This window comes from Panthera pardus, unplaced genomic scaffold, assembly GCF_024362965.1.
Source record: "Panthera pardus isolate Hobbes unplaced genomic scaffold, ASM2436296v1 HiC_scaffold_8, whole genome shotgun sequence".
NCBI lineage: Eukaryota > Metazoa > Chordata > Mammalia > Carnivora > Felidae > Panthera > Panthera pardus.
In genome coordinates this window covers 84,554,486-84,573,499 of record NW_026527013.1, presented here as the reverse complement: position 1 = coordinate 84,573,499, position 19,014 = coordinate 84,554,486, and the positions used below count along the sequence as shown (strand labels likewise).

General features: G+C 34.5%; 1 protein-coding gene and 1 long non-coding RNA gene across 2 annotated transcripts in view; one reads left to right on the top strand and one right to left on the bottom strand.

The window, feature by feature from the left end:
• LOC128775707 (uncharacterized) overlaps positions 1–13,214 on the bottom strand; it is a 34,632-nt gene extending 21,418 nt beyond the window's left edge. Inside the window, exons 1-2 of the long non-coding RNA XR_008420683.1 lie at positions 13,028–13,214; positions 12,824–12,916 (exon numbers count right to left, since the gene is read on the bottom strand). This is a non-coding gene — a long non-coding RNA (uncharacterized LOC128775707). The remainder of the gene's footprint in view (positions 1–12,823; positions 12,917–13,027) is intronic.
• Positions 1–19,014, top strand: part of GNAT3 (G protein subunit alpha transducin 3) — a 60,316-nt gene that overhangs the window by 17,943 nt on the left and 23,359 nt on the right. The window contains exons 2-3 of the mRNA XM_019451298.2: positions 6,161–6,203; positions 11,991–12,132. Coding sequence (XP_019306843.2) covers positions 6,161–6,203; positions 11,991–12,132 — 185 coding nt within the window. The remainder of the gene's footprint in view (positions 1–6,160; positions 6,204–11,990; positions 12,133–19,014) is intronic.

Here is a 19,014-nt window from a genome sequence, read left to right as displayed (position 1 = left end):
TTCCCATCCTACCACATCAGAATATCAGTGTTGTTGATAAATCTCCTGATATCTATGGCCCCATTTTAAGTACCAGTGTGTCAGGACTCTGGCTTTCAAGAGGGGTATAGCTACCCGTGTAAGGGGTCTAAATATCATGCTCCACAAGAAAGGACTGAAGGAATATAATAAACTTCAAAATTCTCTTAGAAAAGAGATAGAGCATGCTTCAATTAAGAGAAAATGTTGAGAACTCACTGTATGTTAGAGTACACCCTAGGTATTTCATATCTGTAATTTAACCTACCCAAACCCTAAGAGGGAAGTATTAATAGCCCCATTCTATGAAAGAAAAAACTGACGCTGATTAAATTTGATCAAGATACCCAAAATCTGAAACAACCGCAAGCCCACATTTGTTTAATTATAAAATGTGACTATGCTTATTACATTTTCCCACCCTCAGTCTAGATTATTTGAAGGGTTTTCCTGTGAAAGAGAGAGATGATTTTGTTGGTGCTCTATAATGGAAGAGGAAAAGTGAGGGCAGTGAAATTAAGTTGGTTCAAAAGGGCTAACCTAAATGTCTTCCATGCCTACAGTCTATAAATGAATGATGAGCAGACACTGCATTCCAGTATCTATGAAAAGTACACTGCTTTCATGTTAATTTAAAATGAGGGAGTTTAAAATAATTTATGTGAAATAATTTTGATATTGACATTACCAGTACATATTTAAAAAGAAAGCAACACTAAGGCATTAATATGAGTCAGAGGACACAGTTTCTCTGTTTTAAGTTAGATGTGGAACTTTAGATGAGTATCATAATTTCTACTCATTCATAAAAGAGATCTGCATAGTTGGTTGATTTGTAAGGTTTGATTCCACTGTACAATTATGTGATTTTTAAAACTACCCATAAAAAATCTTATGCATGACCATAAGTTGAAGTGTTTATTCTCGTTTTGCCTCTTTTAACAAGTTGTACAAATGAACAAGCAAGCCTGGAATGTGTTCAGCTGAAGTTCAGTTACAAGTATAGATACTGTGTAGCTTTAATTTTTTTTAATATTTACAAATAAAAATGTGGAATAAAATCTCTAATTCTTAATAATTTCAGTGTCAAAATATGAAGCATAAACCTAAATATTTAATTATTTGAGACATTATCTACTCCCAAGAAGTAAAATTCCCTCTGTACCCCTTGACCCAGAAAATAATTTTAGTGATGAGCAGTTTGGAAGGAACAGATTATTTCAGGACGCTCTATGTGAACATGCCGTTTTGATGCTATATTTGACTCTGTAACATGATCTAATCGTACAAGAATGGAATGGCTATTGTGAACTAACGCCCAGAATCATTGTGAGAATGGGATTTGATAACTTCTTTCTGAAATGACTTTATAATAGAGTTTCAAAAAATAAGATTTTAGAGAGATTGACTTCTCTTCAGGAATTTTCCTGTTAATGCTGTAGCTAACTATCCTGAACCTTCTCATAGAAGACCGAAGTCACTACGTAGAGCAAGGAATGATCCAGATACCTTTTGTAAAGTCTTCCAAAGAAAATACTATTTCATTTGAAGTTTCATAAAAAACTACGTACTATGTTTTTTAATGTGATTATTCTGCTTACCTAAGAAAGGTCATGAATGACCAGCTAAACTATAAAGAATATATAATAAGGTACACTATAGCCTCAGAAATAATTTTGGAAACTGGCAGGTCATAGTGTTATCAGTATGATTACCAATTAAATTAATAGAGGTGAGTTTTCTTTCTCAAGAGTCTCAGATTTTCTCTGAAGTTTTTCCCCCCAGTATCTCCATTCTGATTGAACAAAATACAACACTAAATACACCTGCATGAACAAGCAATGGAGTTTCTGCTGGGCCCATTAGCTTCGCTCCCATGTCCCTGTAAGTCTATATTTTTCCATATAACAACAACAAAATGTGTATATATATATATATATATATATATATATATACATATACACACACACACACATATATATATACATATATATATACACACACACACACAAACACACACACACATATATATACATATATATGTATATATATGTTTATATATGTTTTCCATATATATATGTGTGTATTATATATAATATTTGGAAAAGTGAGATATTCTCCAAATCTGTGACCTGTGTACGAAGATGCTATAATTTCTACTGTCCACAACTACTATTAGAGAGTTTAAAACAAAAACTACCAAGAATAGATTTTTTTTGGGGGGGGGTTTCCATCAAGGCATTTTATTTGCATGAATGTATTACATCCCTAGAAAAAGAAACCTTGGATTTTCCCTCCTGTGTGTTTTTTTTGTCTTGCTTCTTCATGGTCTGTAATGCCAGCTGTGGTTGTCAGAACAATTAAAGCAAACTAGTGGGATGGGGGCAGATTATTCTGCCATTTTTCTAAATCTTTGCATTGTACATCCAATATCTGGCTGCCAATAACACTTTTATAATCTTGCTTGATAATTTTTTTTTCAAAATGATTCACAGCCTGGAATGAAATAGCAAATTTTCCGAAGCCAGCGAACCAAGATAGTGTACAAAGCTCATTGATTTGTTCTTACAGCTCTTGCAAACAACACTCAGCCATGCAAAATAATATAGCCAGTTGTCTTCTGAAAATTGGTGAGGTGATATTTCAATGTGATTTTTATTTTATCTTCAAAGGTTTTACTCTTGGACATAGCAATCTCTATTCAATGAGATGGCTATGCCCCATCTGTCAGTTCATGTTTGATTATATTTTTAAAAGTCTATGAAGAACGATTAGCCAATTGCTGTGGTAGATTTTGCATTTGTCAAATTTTACACTGTGTGGTGTAGACCACACTTGCATAAAACCACACAAAGAAGTATGCTGGAGGCTTACCCAAGAGCAGGAATCCATACATCACCACCAGGCAATGAAATTTTATTTCCTGTAGCTTTTCCTCTAGATATCCTTGGTATATAAGGTGGGCAGGTATTTCAGAGAACTACGGAAACTAGATACATGGAGATAGGCCTGAGATAAAACAAATTTGCTGTAAAGTAGAATTAAACCTGGGTGTAGTGATATCTGTTTATCACAGCTTAAGAAAACAGTGCCAGTCAGGCAGAAATGTTTCAATGTGAAAAATATAATATACAACAGAGAGGGCAAAATTTTGAAATATGAGTTTAAAGAATCCATTTGTTGCATGGAGAGTCTACTATTAGGCACTGTTCTAGGTGTTTCAGATACATCAGTGAACAAAACAAAGACCTCTGCCCTTGTGCAGTTTGCCTCTCAGTGTTGGAAGACAGAAAAGAAAAATTTAAAACAGCATGTGAATAATTTGTAAATCTGTAGAATAAGTTAAGTGCTAGGAAAATGTGAAGTAGGGAAAGAAGAATAAAGTGGGTGACATTAAAGTTGAAATTTTAAACAGAGTAGTCAGGGTCTTCTGGTTCAATATGTATTTTGATATAAATTTAAATATAATTCTGAGATTCAGGGTTACCAAAAGCCATATTCCCTTTGCTTATATAAAAACAAAGGTAAGACAAGGCAGTTGGCTACCATGCTGGCAAGAGACATAGGTCTATGAGTTTTCCTGATTTTGGATTTTTCCTGGGACATTTTAAAGCTGCCTTAGCTGTGCTACTTTGAAATCTGTCCAAAATTAACAGGCACACTGAGACTTCGAACATGTTTTGTGACCCAATTTCTGGAGCTGCAGGGATATACCAAGCCCTTTGCCTCTCTTAGATATACAGAAATTAGGAAGATAAAGCTAAAAATCTACTCTTGGTATTTTAATTGAGGTCTTTGATCAATACCATATTTCAATGTCATATATCTTTGGATAAGGGTTAGTCGTAACCTGAGGATATATTCTAAAAGATATGATTTCATATCAATTATAAAATACTTAATTTCCCAATACTTTCAAGATTTGTTGGTGATTGTATCTAAAAATTTTATGAACAACTCTGCATTATCAGGCTTTACCAACTCTTGCTTACTCCGCTTTTCTCCTATGAAGTCAGAACATACAAAGTTCAAGTAGTTGCCTGATTTGCTCCTTCCCCACCTCGTCCTTCACATGTCCAGGACTCATAGATAAATACACTAAAAAGTGTGTTTTTATACTCCATTTTATACTCTATACAATATGTTCTACATATGGTAGTAATTTTTTTTTTTTTTTTTGAGAGAGAGAGAGAATGCATGCACGTGAGCGAGGGAAAGGCAGAAAGAGGGAGAGAGAGAATCCCAAGCAGGCTCTGTGCTGTCAGTGCAGAGCCTGACATGGGGCTTGATCCCATGAACCATGAGATAATGACCAGAGCTAAAATCAAGAGTCAGATGCTTAACCGACTGAGCCACCCAGGCACCGCTATATTGTAGTAATTTTAACCAAATTTTCTCATCATTTTCACTCTCAAGAGTCATATCCGTTTTAGAATCTAAACATGGTAGTCATCCTTTCATTATCCATCATTATAATACACACTCTTATTTGAATACTCCTGAGTCCCATTGCATTTATCCTGTTTAAAATATAACTATATATATCATATAATAACCATATATATGTAATATCCTACTTGATAAAACACCCATATATTAATGATATCATGGTGCTATTAGATCTTAAAAATTTTTGATCAAGTCCAATTTATCAATTTTTGACTTCTTGTTGTTTGGGATTTTTTTTTAAACTTATGTAAGAACATTTTGGCTACTTCAAGTTTGCAAAGATTTCTCATCTACGTATTGCCCCAGAACTTTTATAGTTTTAGTATATACACAAACACATATATGTTTATGAATCAATTCAAATTAATTTTTGCTTCGTTGTCATATAAGAATCAGTGTTCTTTTCCAACATGAACATCCAGTTGCTTCAGCATCACTTATTTAATACATGTAGGGTATCTTCACACTGTTCTCTTTACAAAACACTGCAAAATTTCTTACATCCTTGGATTCTTAAGTACAAGCTTTATGCTTTATTTTGCATTGTAAGTTTGCAAATAATTTCATGCTTAATTATACTCTTCTGATAATCTTGGGAGGTCAGTATTCTCAGTTTGTAAATAAGGAAATTAAGGAGCTAAAGAAATTACCAAAGATATCTCACCCATACTCAAACACACAAGTGCACACATGTGCATGCACACACACAGAGACGGAGCCAATCCCACAAACCTAGGTCACTTCATGTCAGTACTTCTTGAGTTTCATTTCCCAAGTAAATACCCATTAATGGCAAGGCAGACTCAAGAAATATACTCAAAAGGCCTTGAGACATAGCTGGAAACAATCACAGATTTTTTTCATCAAAGGTTCATGTTTTATATTTTAAAAATTATGTGAATTTTATATCCCTCTATATTATCTTTGCTGAACATACCAAAATAAACTTGCATATTGTATATCATTAACTAAAACAAATGTTCCAGATAAATCCAACTGGCTCTCTATATTATTGCCACTCCCTGCTCCTTTCCCTGGAACATGAAACCCATTTTTGGATATTCCCACATCATTGTTATCTGTAGTCTCTTTTGGTTTGCTTAGTGTTGTTAGTGTTATTAACTTACTTTATTTAAAGAGAAAACACCTGTGCACCAAGGTAAACATAATGATAAAGGTAAGAGCCCATTCTTCAATTAGAATAGCTTCAAACAGTTCTGGAAATAAAAGACTATTGTCTCATGTTCTTTTTTTACTGCCACTTAATCAAATAGGATATATGAGGCAATATGGAGTGTATATCTAGAGATACATAGTTGATCTAGAGCCTATCAAGATGGGACCACTTTCCTTGGGGTGCAAACCCAGGAGATATGGACTTTCCAAACTATGTTCAAACTCAATAATATTTTTTTTTTCTGAAAGTATACATTTCTTGTTTCAGAAGATACCCTTCATCTTGGAGCCAGACCTATATCTGGATTAACAACTATATAGAAGGATTTTATTTTCATCAGCTATCCTAGAAAGTAGACAGCTAATGCCTTTCAAGACCTGACAGAGATGATTGTCCTTCTTTATATAGGAGAGTTGTCTGTTAAAGATTTACTCATCAGAAAATGATAATCACAGGTTTTATTATCTATATAGATTTGGGGTAGCAATTGATAACACTCCCACCTTTCTGTTTCAGGAGCAGGAGAATCTGGAAAAAGTACAATTGTTAAACAAATGAAGTAAGTACACGCTATTTTAAATGTTTGATATTTGATGTCTGTCTGTGTAGTTGACCAGTCTTAAAAGAAATATTTTTCATTGATTGAAAAATATTGAAATCAGATTGAAATCTGATTGATGGTCCATATATCCAGGTAGCAGCAGAGCAGTCATGATTCCTGTGAAAATTTCCCTCCAACCCTTTACCAGAGAGCATAACTGATGAGTAATATTGTCATTTCCATTTTTTTTTTAATTTTGCCTCTCAACAAGATGCCTACTAGAAGCAGTTATGTTTTAAATATATTAATCTGGGTATAATCTAGGGTTTCAATATGGTGGGCATAAGCCATAAACATTTCAAAATATGTCAAAGATTCATTTGAATTTAGGAGGGAATTATAATTTCAACCCAATTGGCATTTAACCTACCTGAGAATAAAATGTTTATGTAAAGTTATTACTATCATGGATTTCATTTTTTTTTGCATTTTTCTTTCCTCTTTATAATGAAATAAGTAGGCATGAATTTCTTGATGAGACAACAAATATAAAGGTCCTAAAATCCAAGAATATAATGTCTGAACAAATAAAATTTCAATTGATAAGTGGAGATGATTATGTAATATCTCATGACTGTCACTGCTGAAGAATTCTAAAGGACAACTATTGCTATAGGAGAAAATGATCATTTTTTTTAGCTTATTTTTAATTACCTTTTGGAGGATCTTGCTCTTTGGAATAGGTCACATGAGGAAATCATCCCAGTTAATGATACAATTATCTATTTAGAATGTAAAACACTGTTTTTTTTCCTTTCTTTTTAGGTACTAATGTCATGTAAGTTCCATATCAGCAATTATATAAGTCCCACTTTTCAAATTCCCTGATATCTGTACTTGCAACCAATTTTTTTATACCTTTTCTCCCATCTTTGAAGAACAGGACACGCCTCTATCCTGACCAGTGCTCGTACTGCTTTTGTGTTCTCAGTTCCATCCTTGCATCCCAAATCATCTTGCACACCCTGTAACACTACCACTGAATTCACCTGTTATTTTATTTCTGGTTAAAATCATGCTTGAGTTCCCCCTACCCTTTTTACCTGTCCATTCTCTGTGAAGTTAAATGCAGTAAAACAAGAAATAATCAATTATTTGGCTATCTAAAAATTAAAACTTTTAAATATCTTAAACCATAAATAAAATTAAACAAAAATAGAAAACTAGCAAAAAATCTATAATAAATATAATAGATAACTGACTATAATAATATGTACATACAGATATATAGATATATAGAGAGATATATGATATACAGATTGGTAAGAAAATATAGATTGGTAAGAAAAAAAATAAGCTGCCCAATAAATACAAATGGTAAGACACTATGAACAGACAATTCACAAAGACAAAATTAATGTCTGTTTACATCTATAATGAGCTATTCTTCATCTTAGTAAATTAGCAAACAATTTTAAATAATATTACTCAATAAGGGTGAGGTTTGACAAGTTAATATTTTTCATTACTAATCGTAAAATTATTTGTTAAAGCAGATTTATAGAAATAACTCTTGCAATCTACACCGCAACCTGGGAAAATAATAACTATATTTCTGAGAATTTTAATAAAATAATTTAAATTTTTAAAAGTACAAAAATAAAATAATATAAACATGAAAATATGAACAGTTATGCACCGAGAGATTTGGACTAGTCTTATTTAAAATAATGATATATGAGGTAAAACAAAATACTCTAAATTAAAATAAAACATAGGGAAATGGATTGTGAAAGTATGGGACTATCCACTTTTCAACTGTAATATTTTACACCCATTTACAAGTTGTATGCAAATGAGAAAGTTTTAATAGCAGAAAATACTTATATTCACTGCACCACAAAGATACAAGATTCCATAAACATCTTTACCTCAACTATAACAAAATAGATAATTTTTTTAAATGGAAGAAAATATTCCAATGTTCAAAGATATTTGCTTCTCAATACTGGGATTTAAAGTTAAACTGAACCTTCATTTTGAACACTGCTGGGTTTTTCACATTTTCTACAATGAGCAAATATTGCTTCTATTATTAACAGAGTCTCCTGATGCTACTTCTTCCTCCTTTCCTCAGCAGACTCTATAAGGAATAGTCAACATTAGCTCTCTTTACTCTTCCACCTTCCATTTACTCTTAAACCATTTCCATCATGCCTGCCTCCAGCATGCCAAAAAAATTGCCCCTATAAATGTCAATTATTATTTCCCAATTGCCATGTTGTATGGAATGCTCATGAGTCCTTATTTTAATTGTTTGACTGCACTGGGCTTTTCTCTTCTCAAACTTTACTCTGGCTTCTAAAATAACTCTTTCCCAGTTTACCTCCTAACCACCTGCTTTACTCCCAGATTCTTTGACTACATCTTAACTGCTGGCGCCTCTAATGTACTAGGTCCCCTTCTCTGCTTACTCTATACCTTCAGATGAAAACTGCTAAGGTCCAGTGATTTTTGCTATCATCTGTCCCAGACTGTCCTAGAATATTTCTTTCAAATTCACTTTGTCTAAACTAGGGAAGCAGGTATATCTATGTCCATATTCTGTGGATAGGTCCTGTTCAAAAAACAACACTAACTTATCTCTCCATCTGGCCTGTTTCCCTACATTTAATTATAGCAGCAACAGCAGCAGCGGCGGCAGCCTCTAAAGCAATAAATCTGGGTGTAGATATGAAGACGCTCACCTTCTCACCAAGTTTTGTCACATCTACACAAGTTACATCTTCAAGGGTGTTATTCATCCCTATTGTCACTGCCTTAGTTTAAAAACCTCACATTTCTGAAGTGGATTAATGCAATATCCTGCTAAGGACTTTCTACCTCCCTCTTCTTTCCTCCACTGCAGTATCCACAGTAACACCAACTGATCGCTTTTTAAAAAGAGTGTATGTCTTTCCTGAATCGTACTGTTCACAAACTATCAAGATCAAACTGCTTGGCATGATACATAAGACACTTGAGAATCCAGCTCTTATCTACCTCTTCATTCTGATGTCCTATGTCCTATGACTTCCCTCCCCCTTCATGCTTTCTACATGAGATGCTGAACTTGCATAATGCTTTGGACTAATGTATGACAGAAGGCATACAGCTTAGCAGCTAAGATCAGGGGCTCCAAAATCAGACTGCGTTTATTGCTCAACTGTACCATGTACTAAGTTAGGGGTGGTGGTTCATTTATCTATGCCTACATTTCTTTCCTGTAAAATGTATGTAATAATTTTACCTACCTTAAACTACTTATTGCAAGAAATGAGAAGACATATAAAGCACTTAAAACAGTGCTTGGCACACACTGAAAGTTTGGTAATTGTAACCATCTGTTCGGTCGTACTGATTGTTCTTCCTAGAATGTTCTTCCTTTTCGCTATCTGGAAATAACTACTCCTCCTTGAATAATGAACCGATCATCAATCACTGCCCCAGGCAGTCTCCCCCCAGTCTCTTAGACTTCCTCCCAATAAAGTCTATGGCTTCTTCTTTTCTAGTTTATTGTACCACATTCAGACATTGTTGTAATACACTCTCACACTGTACAAAAGTGAAATTTTATGCCCTACCTTCCTATATAATCCAGTACTCTGCAATAGAACTTTCTGTGATGACAGGAAGATTCTATCTGCATTTTCCAATATGGAAGCTCCTAGTCACATGTGGCTATTAAGCATTTGAAATTTGGCTAATGTAAAGGAGGAATTAATTGACTCTTATTTTTTTAATGTTTTTACTTAATGTTTTTATTTTTTTATTTATTATTTTTTTAACATTTATTTTTGAGACAGAGAGAGACAGAGCATGAACGGGGGAGGGTCAGAGAGAGAGAGGGAGACACAGAATCAGAAGTAGGCTCCAGGCTCTGAGCTCTCAGCACAGAGCCCAATGCAGGGCTTGAACTCACAAACTGCAAGATCATGACCTGAGCCGAAGTCGGACGCTTAACCGACTGAGCCACCCAGGGGCCCCTGTTTTATTTATTTTTGAGAGAGACAGAGACAGAATGCTAATGGGTTAGGGGAAGAGAGAGAAGGAGACACAGAATCAGAAGTAGGCTCCAGGCTCTGAGCTGTCAGCACAGAGCAAGACACGGGGTTCGAACCCACGAGCTGTGAGATCATGACCTAAGCCGAAGTCAGACGCTCAACCAACTGAGCCACCCAGGTGCCCCAGAATTAATTTACTTTTAAATAATGTCTAGTAGCTACTATATTAGACAGTGGAGCTCTAGTCTATATGTTTTGGGGGAGGAGAGAAAGTGTCATTCATTAATTCTTTTCAGTACACAATGCAGTATGTTACAGAAAATTTCCAGTAGAAGCTCACTAACTTGAACAGGTTTAGGAATCAACTGGCAGATAGAAAGCTCTATGTCACAGAAATGTATTTGTGCATTCCCTGGAAAAACAGTGTTACTTAAAGTCCCACTACAGCTGGATTTTTTAAAGTATACATTCACCATTTTGCTTTGTGATGTTTCCTTATCCTGTGATGAAAGGATAGGAATAAGAACTTATTCCAGAAAGAAAAACCTAACTGCCATTTTAATTTAATAATTAAATAATTTTCCAATTTCATTTTTTTTACAAAGAACTGAGATTTCTTTAATGAACTTATTATTGAGCTATCTATAAAGACATTTTATTGCATGTTTTCCACAACCTTTAGTGGTCTACTTTTTTACTTATTAAAGTTGTTTGTTTAATATAGCAAGATAAACATGGCCATGTTGAAAATAGAAACACAGCAATTATTGGCAATCAAACATTAAAAACAACAAATAATGGATATAGGTTCTGCCTCTACTCTTTTCACTTCAGAAATTGTTATATTTGAAGGTTTTAATATCTTTAAGGGCCTTAGTGTTCTTTTCCTCCTCATGCTAACGTCTCTCTGTGTATAGATAAAACACAAATCCTTCATAATATGACATCCAAAATGATGGCTAATGAATATAAGACACTTCAAAAACAAACAAAACCAAACAAACCTAGAAAGGAACAAGAACATATTATACAATAGACAATAAAGTAATAAGCATATGCAGAGATTTTAGCTTTTAGAAGGTAAATCTATTTTAATCTATTATTCCGAAAGGATAAGTAAAACTGAGTTCTGATTGAATGAGTGGAAGGAAAAGAAGAGTTCAGCCAAATAAATGTCTGAGCATTTCCACTATGAGAGCTAATGGCACGTACACAGATGGAAAAATAAGGAATTTAGCAGCAGGTAATTACCTACATTAAAAAAAAAAAAAAAAGATGCCTTTGTTAATGCTATGAATAGAAAACAGGCACTCCTATTTTCCAGTGTGTCTTAAGTGATAGGAAAAGAAATGAATGTTCTACTAAAGTACTTCACTTCCTCTAGACATCATGTTATAAAGACTAATTTGAGAACTCTGTATCTTTGTCCTGGGAATCTGGAAATTTTTCTTTTGAAAATAAACAAGTGTTCTAAGTAACATGCTCATGATTTACCAATTTTAAATAGTGGTTTATCTAGAGCAAATTTTAATTCCTCTTTATATTTGGCATGGGGAGCTCAAAAAAATAGTGCATTAGACCCCAATGATAATAAAAATCCATAGTCATAAAACTGTTCAGATTTAACATACATATATGGACAATATTTTCGTAACAAATATATACTGTAATTTTATTCAAGCAAATTATTATTGATGTGTTTTAATATTATAAAAAATATCAATTGCTCAACTCACAAAAGCTCTTCATGTTTAAATTGTAGGATCATCCATAAGAACGGTTACAGTGAACAAGAATGCATGGAGTTCAAAGCAGTAATTTACAGTAACATATTGCAATCCATCCTAGCTATTGTGAAAGCCATGACTACCCTTGGGATTGATTATGTGAATCCCAGAAGTGCAGTAAGTATGCAAATAATGACCGTTGCAGTCCTACAATGGAGTTTGAGCCATAAAATGGTAGAACTAAATTTCTAGTATTAATCTACACCAAAAATTTAAGAATATGAATTATGAATTTTGGAAACTTTAATTCTGTTTAGTGTGAGATTTCCTTTTTTTCTTTACATGAAACTTTTCTTTTTGAGTGTGTGCTATAATCTTATTCAATATTAACTGGTTTCCTAGGAATCAAATCTAATATCAAATAATATACTGTATTAGAGAAAAATATTGGTTATGTTTCCTAAATACAAAAGAATTTATTCCATAAAATCAAACTACAATATCTCTACATTTATTTCCCAAGTTGAATTATGAGTCATTTCATGCAGACTTTTAGTAATAACATTACTAAAAATTACAATTTTCATTATTGTTCAATAATTACAAAGGCAATGTGGGGCAGGGAAATTTTTATTTTATAATTTCAATTTTTTAAAAAAGAATTCAAAGCGTGTGATTAAGTAAGCTGTATAATAAATATACTCAGATAGGCAGAGTTATGTTTATAAGGTAGCATCTAAATAGTTTCATTTCATCCTATTTTATATTTTGTAATATAATTCTATAACTATATAGTATTCTCCAAAGAACAATAATTACCCACACCCAAAAGAGGAGTAATAGTGTACAATCAACAGGAAAAACTCACTTATTTTTACATGTCCCGTGCAAGAGCAGCTGGTTGCCTCCAGAAGATATCAATTGAACTGTTGCCAGTGCAACTCTTAGATACCTTGTTATACTACAATAAAAAAGAGAAGAACAGCATTTTAAGTACAGAGAAGAATGTGACATTTGTACTTTCCTCTCCCTATACTCCTCTTGGAGTTTAGGGTTCGACCATGTAAATTACCATTGGAAGCCAGGATGAAAAGAAAAATACTTTCATGCTGTTAATTTTAAAGGAAATGGTAAATCCTCTTCTTGTTCTGCTATTTTCCAACAAAGAGCACAGAAATGCTAAGTATGTTCTTAGGGCAGATCATTTGTAAGGCAGAGTCAGGAGTTCCGCTAGGCTCTCCTTCCATTTTTAGCTTTCCTCAAACTTGGCTCCAGTAAGTCACCTACTTCTTTAAGTTACAGTTTCCCTCTCACATGTAAAAGGGGAACTTGCAGGAGGAACTCAACTCCAATATCTTTGCATTCTTTACCATTCCATGAGTTGATGATCCTTTTTTTTTTTTTTTTTTTTTTTTTTTTTTTTTATGTAAGGGTAGTTTGGTTACAGCTCTGACGCTGGCTGTTCCTAAGAATCTGAGACTTTAAATTAGCCCTTCAGAAGCAACCTGATATAAGTCTCATATTTAAAGATGTGAAAAATCAGGGTCAAAAGGATGAGCAATGTGGCCAGCATTGTATAGCTAATGTTTGGGGGCAAAACCCACTTCTTCTGGCTTCCATTAGAGTGCTTTTGCCTATGCAAGGATTTTTGCAAAAATACTGTTAATGGTCAGAAGTGATTGCTAATTTGCAACTGGTTAGAGTCTTAATGACCTTGCATGCAGGTGGAGTAAAAATAATAGACTCTGTAGATTGCTGCCAGTAGGCTGAGAATTAAAAAGAATGTAATTTATTCAAAGCGTACATTAAATGGTAAACACAGAGTGATTTATGCAGCACTGAACAACCGACATGACTTCTCAGGAGGACCTTTGTCCTCAAATGCCAAACATCACAGCTGGCAGATACTACATAACTCAAATTTCGATTTCAATTGTTGAAAACTACAGTAGTTTTGGTGACAATTCTACAGTATTTGATTTTAAGATCAATATACTCTATACCTGCCTTAAACTTTTTAACAGATTAATTGCTAAGCATCTCACCTATGTGTGTGGCTTTCAGAGTTCTGTTGTCCTATGGCTTTCAATTTAACTGTCTATTTATATAATTTCTATATTTTTATATTACCATTCATACATCATGCAGATTACCATTCGGAGAGAGAAGGAACCCTAAAAAAAGTTTCCATGAGCTTTATTGATTATAGCTCTGTAAATTTGGACAAGTTAATCTTTGTACATTTTGGTTTCTTCATCCATGAAATGTTAGTGTTTTTTTCACTGAGTTTCAAAGACTATTACAGAAGGAAACAGAAATATAGGAAATCCACTTAAAAACAAAATCTTGTGGGGCAACTGTGTGGCTCAGTCAGTTAAGTGTCTGGCTCTTGATTTCAGCTCAGGTCATGATCTCACAGTTCGTGAGGTCAAGCCCCACATCAAGCTCTGTACTGACTTTGGGGAGCCTGCTGGGGTTGTCCCTCCCCTGCTTGTTGCCCCCTCCTCCCCTTGTTTCTCATTCTCTCTCAAAATAAATAAACAACCCCCCCAAATATTGTAAGATCCTAGTAAATATTGAGTATTTACTCTCTGATAATCACTTTGAATATAAGCTCATTAAAATTTATGTATTGAAGTCTACACATCCAACATCATTTGAAAAAAATTATATTTCATTAAACTTTATTTATACAGCAGACATTGGACTGGACACTGGGAATATACTGAGGAATCAGCAGTAAATGAAATGGAAATAGTATTTGCCCTAAAGAGAGGGAAGACTGATGCTGAACAAGTAATTGCAAAGCATCAGCTATTGCAAAAGGGTAGTACAGCTCAATGGGGAGCTAAATCCTCATTTGTGGAAAGAATTACCAAGAAAGGAAGTACTATCACCAGTGGGGATGGGGAATAATAAATTAATAATAATAATAAAGTTTCTTTTAAGAAATGTTGAGTTTATAAGTTCTGTAACACGTCCACATGTGTAAGTGGTTGAACTGTGCATTTAAAGTTCAAAGGAGATAATTTGATGAGAGATCTAAATCTCAGTATCATTGGCATTATACTACAGCGTAAAATTTATATTAAGGAAATGGGTGGGATGGAAAAGTTCAAATGCTTCGACTGAGAAGATAAGCATGTAAAGAAGAGTAGTGACTTAGATACACGTGCTGAAAAACTAACATTTGCTGGTCATTTGAGAGGAATAAGAAAGTTGGAGGAGATGGCTGGATAGTAAGAGGAAAACCAAGTTATATGGAGTCACAGAATTCAATATTCCAAAGGGTACTTATCTAAGCTGAAAGGTCTTGAGGTCAAAAAGAAGTATATTTAAAACCTACAGGGGCACCTGGGTGGCTCAGTTGGTTAAGTGTCAGACTTCGGCTTAGGTCATGAGCTTATGGTTTGTGAGTTCAAGCAAGCCCTGCAACAGGCTCTGTGCTTACAGTTCAGAGCCTGGAGCCTGCTTTGGATTCAGTGTCTCCTTCTCTCTCTGCCCTTTCCCCACTCATGCACTGTCCCTCTCAGAATTAAACAAACATTTAAAAAATAATAAAAAATAAAACCTACAGGATTTAATAATACAAAGATCACTGGGGGTATCATGAGACAGGTTTTAGAAAAGTTGTGGATGCAGAATCCAATGAATTATGTTGAGATATGAGAAGATATGGGAACAGTTTAAAGACATTTTAGCAACTATAGCTGAGGAATATAAAGAGAAATAGTATCTGAAGCTGAAGGGGAATGCATCTAAGAGAGGGCTCGTTTTTACTTATATTAATATTTGACAGACTAATTTCATAAATATAGAACTTGTAAAGGGTAAAGTTGAAGAAACAAGAAGGGGACATAATACAGGCATTTAGTAAATTTCTACTTGTTCTCTCTGAATATTATCATATTCCATTTTAGAGCATCTAGAACATCCTCTAGACCAACATTAAATGAATGTTGAATGTTTTAGTACTTTATCTCATGATTTGGGTATTGTGACCATCTGTGAGATAGTATCCTACAAAGTGAACCCTATAATATGAACCAAAGAACAGTGATTTCTCAGAATTTTCCAGGATAAAGTTCTGTGATCAACTAAGTTTAAAATACATATATGCATATATATATATATATATATATATATATATATATATATATATTCCCAAGATGATAAGGTTGTGATATCTCTTCTTTCCTTGATATATTTTTTTCTGCAATCTTTGGAAATATGACTCAAGGGTTTAGAATGAGTTCCACAAGACTCTAGGAACACCTGAGGTCCCTAACATTTATGAAGAAATTATGGGTAACTTGTAGAGACAGTATATATTTTTCTTTCTTTGCAACATAGTTCCAGAGCTATGCAAACTTGAGAGAATGAGCCATTCCAGAACCATCATAGTTCCCAAGCTTTTCCAAATATATCACAAGGAAATAAAATTTCTTCAGGATGCCACTCAAACCTCTTCAGAGCTATTTGAAAAATGTGAGATATTATTGGAGAACCTTTAAAGCTTCCTTAGAACAAGAGGTCTGAGCTAATTAACACATTTCATTTTATTGATTCATTTGTTCTACAATATTTCTGGGACAAATACTATGCATTAGGTTCTGGTGTAAGTCTTAAGGATGTAGAAATGAACAGAAAAAAAATATCACCACCTTCATGTGGTGATAGTCTAACATAAAAGATACAAAATAAAGAAATATGCAGCATGTAAGTAGTAACAAGTGCTATGAAGGAAAATGGAGGAGGGCAGGGGGCTAGAGAATAAGGAAAGAACGGAAGAAAGGGTGGCTCTGGAAGGCATTTTTGAGGGGCTGGTATTTGGGAAGAAACCTAAATGAAACAGGGAAGACGTGGAGGAACAGCCATTCAAATGCTCTCAAATGGGGGCTGTTGAGTTTGAGAAACAGTAATAAGTCTGGTGCATCTTGAGGAAAGAGAGACAAATTGTGGGGGAAGGAAGAGATTGAGAGACAGAGCGGGGGTGGGGGGGAGAGGGAGGGAGGGAAGGAGAAATAAAATTGAAAAAAAATACATGGGTCAAAACTTGTGAAACACTACGAGCCATGACATGGGATTTGGGTTTTGAGTGTGCTGGGAAATACTGGAGGTTTTAAAATATGGGAGTAAGATAATAAGTTGGAGTTCAATTTTCCATCACTTTGGCAGTTATGTAGAAGACAACTGTTCAAAAAAAAGACAACTTTTCATAATACTTGTTAATTTTGATATTATGTATATTTAAAAAATTCAAACGTTATTGGTGGGTCCAATTCCTTAGCCATATGAATTTTGATTCTTTGAATTACTATGTCAGCCCTTCAATAACTGCAGAAGAACTTCCAGAATTAAAATACAGTATGTCCTATAACATATTATTTATGGGTAAAGAAAACTATGTATTGCCAGGGATTCTCAAATCAGGCTGCTCATTTGAGTCACCCAGAAGATTTTTGAAAATACCGTTGTAGAACCTGACACCCAGAGTTCCTGCCTCATTTCTTTGGGTTGAATTCCTTGTAGCAGTATTTTTAAAGAGTGCCTCACATGCTTATAATGCACAGCCCTGTTTGAAAATCACCATCATTGCCTTTTCTATGCAAGCAATAAACTAAAAAAATAAAAGGTCTTGAAAGACAAAACCAAACTGGTAGGATGGCCTGCCCTTGAGGGAAGTACTAGGATTGAAATGGTGGCGGGGGGCGCCTGGGTGGCGCAGTCGGTTGAGCGTCCGACTTCAGCCAGGTCACGATCTCGCGGTCCGTGAGTTCGGGCCCTGCGTCGGGCTCTGGACTGATGGCTCAGAGCCTGGAGCCTGTTTCCGATTCTGTGTCTCCTTCTCTCTCTGCCCCTCCCCCGTTCATGCTCTGTCTCTCTCTGTCCCAAAAATAAATAAAAAACGTTGGGAAAAAAAAAAAAAAAAAAAGAAATGGTGACCGAAGAACACTTTATGACATTTACATGTTCAAGGTGAGACGATTTTCATGATGGTTATCTATTCAAATAAAGTGTATTTAGGTTGAAATTGGAAAAAAAAATTTAAATGAAAGAGTATATTAGAAATTAGCTTGGTTTGTAAAGATATGTTAATAAGGCATGTCATTTTTTTTCCCTTTAAGGACAAACTGGTTCGAACAGCTGTTTCATTGCATCATTTGTCCTGAATGACACCTTAATAGTGAAGGAGGCACATGGGATGATGCCAGCTAAACTGGCTGGGTCATATTTCGCTGGATTTGCAGTGCTCTCTCACATCTAACTAATTGGGAAGAAGGATTTAAAACTTTACACTATGCCAATATAGGAAAATGGGTTCAATCTTTAGATTTTGGCCATTTTACAATTTTTGGTTAATGCTCATCTATGTAATCTGTTTGATTAGGAGTAAAATCTGAATATGAAGAAAGATGTAGTAAGATTTTTAGTCTTAACAGAACCTCTCTTTAAGAAGGAGAGACATAACTTTAGTTTTTAATGCAAAGAACAGATTTTTTTTAAAAAAATTTTAATGTTTATTTATATCTGAGAGAGAGACAGAGCTGAGCAGAGGAAGGGCAAAGAGAAGGAGACAGAGAATCCAAAGCAGGCTCCAGGCTCTGAGCTGTCAGCACAGAGCCCGATGCAGGGCTTGAACTCACAAACTGCGAGATCATGACCTGAGCCGAAGTCAGACGCTTAACTGACTGAGCCACCCAGGTGCCCCACAAAGAACAGATTTTTAATAAAATGGTGACATAAGCCATTTTTACTATTTTAAAATAATAAATTGACTTGTATCAGAAAAGCAGCAAGTTCCCATTGATAATTCTTCACTGGTAGCCACCTGACATTGTACAAAGTAGTTTGGGTTTGACTCTTCTGAAGCTCATTGTCCTTATTGGTTTGGCAAATCAACCTTCTAGTTTTAGATTCATTTGTAAAATGGAGAAAAATGCTGTCTATGTGACTAGTGCTGTGAGGATTTTGTGAGATATTATAGGCGCTGTCTTATAACTTGTTATAACACTATGTGCTAGAAAGAGTATGAGCTTTGGAGTCTGACAACAAGGA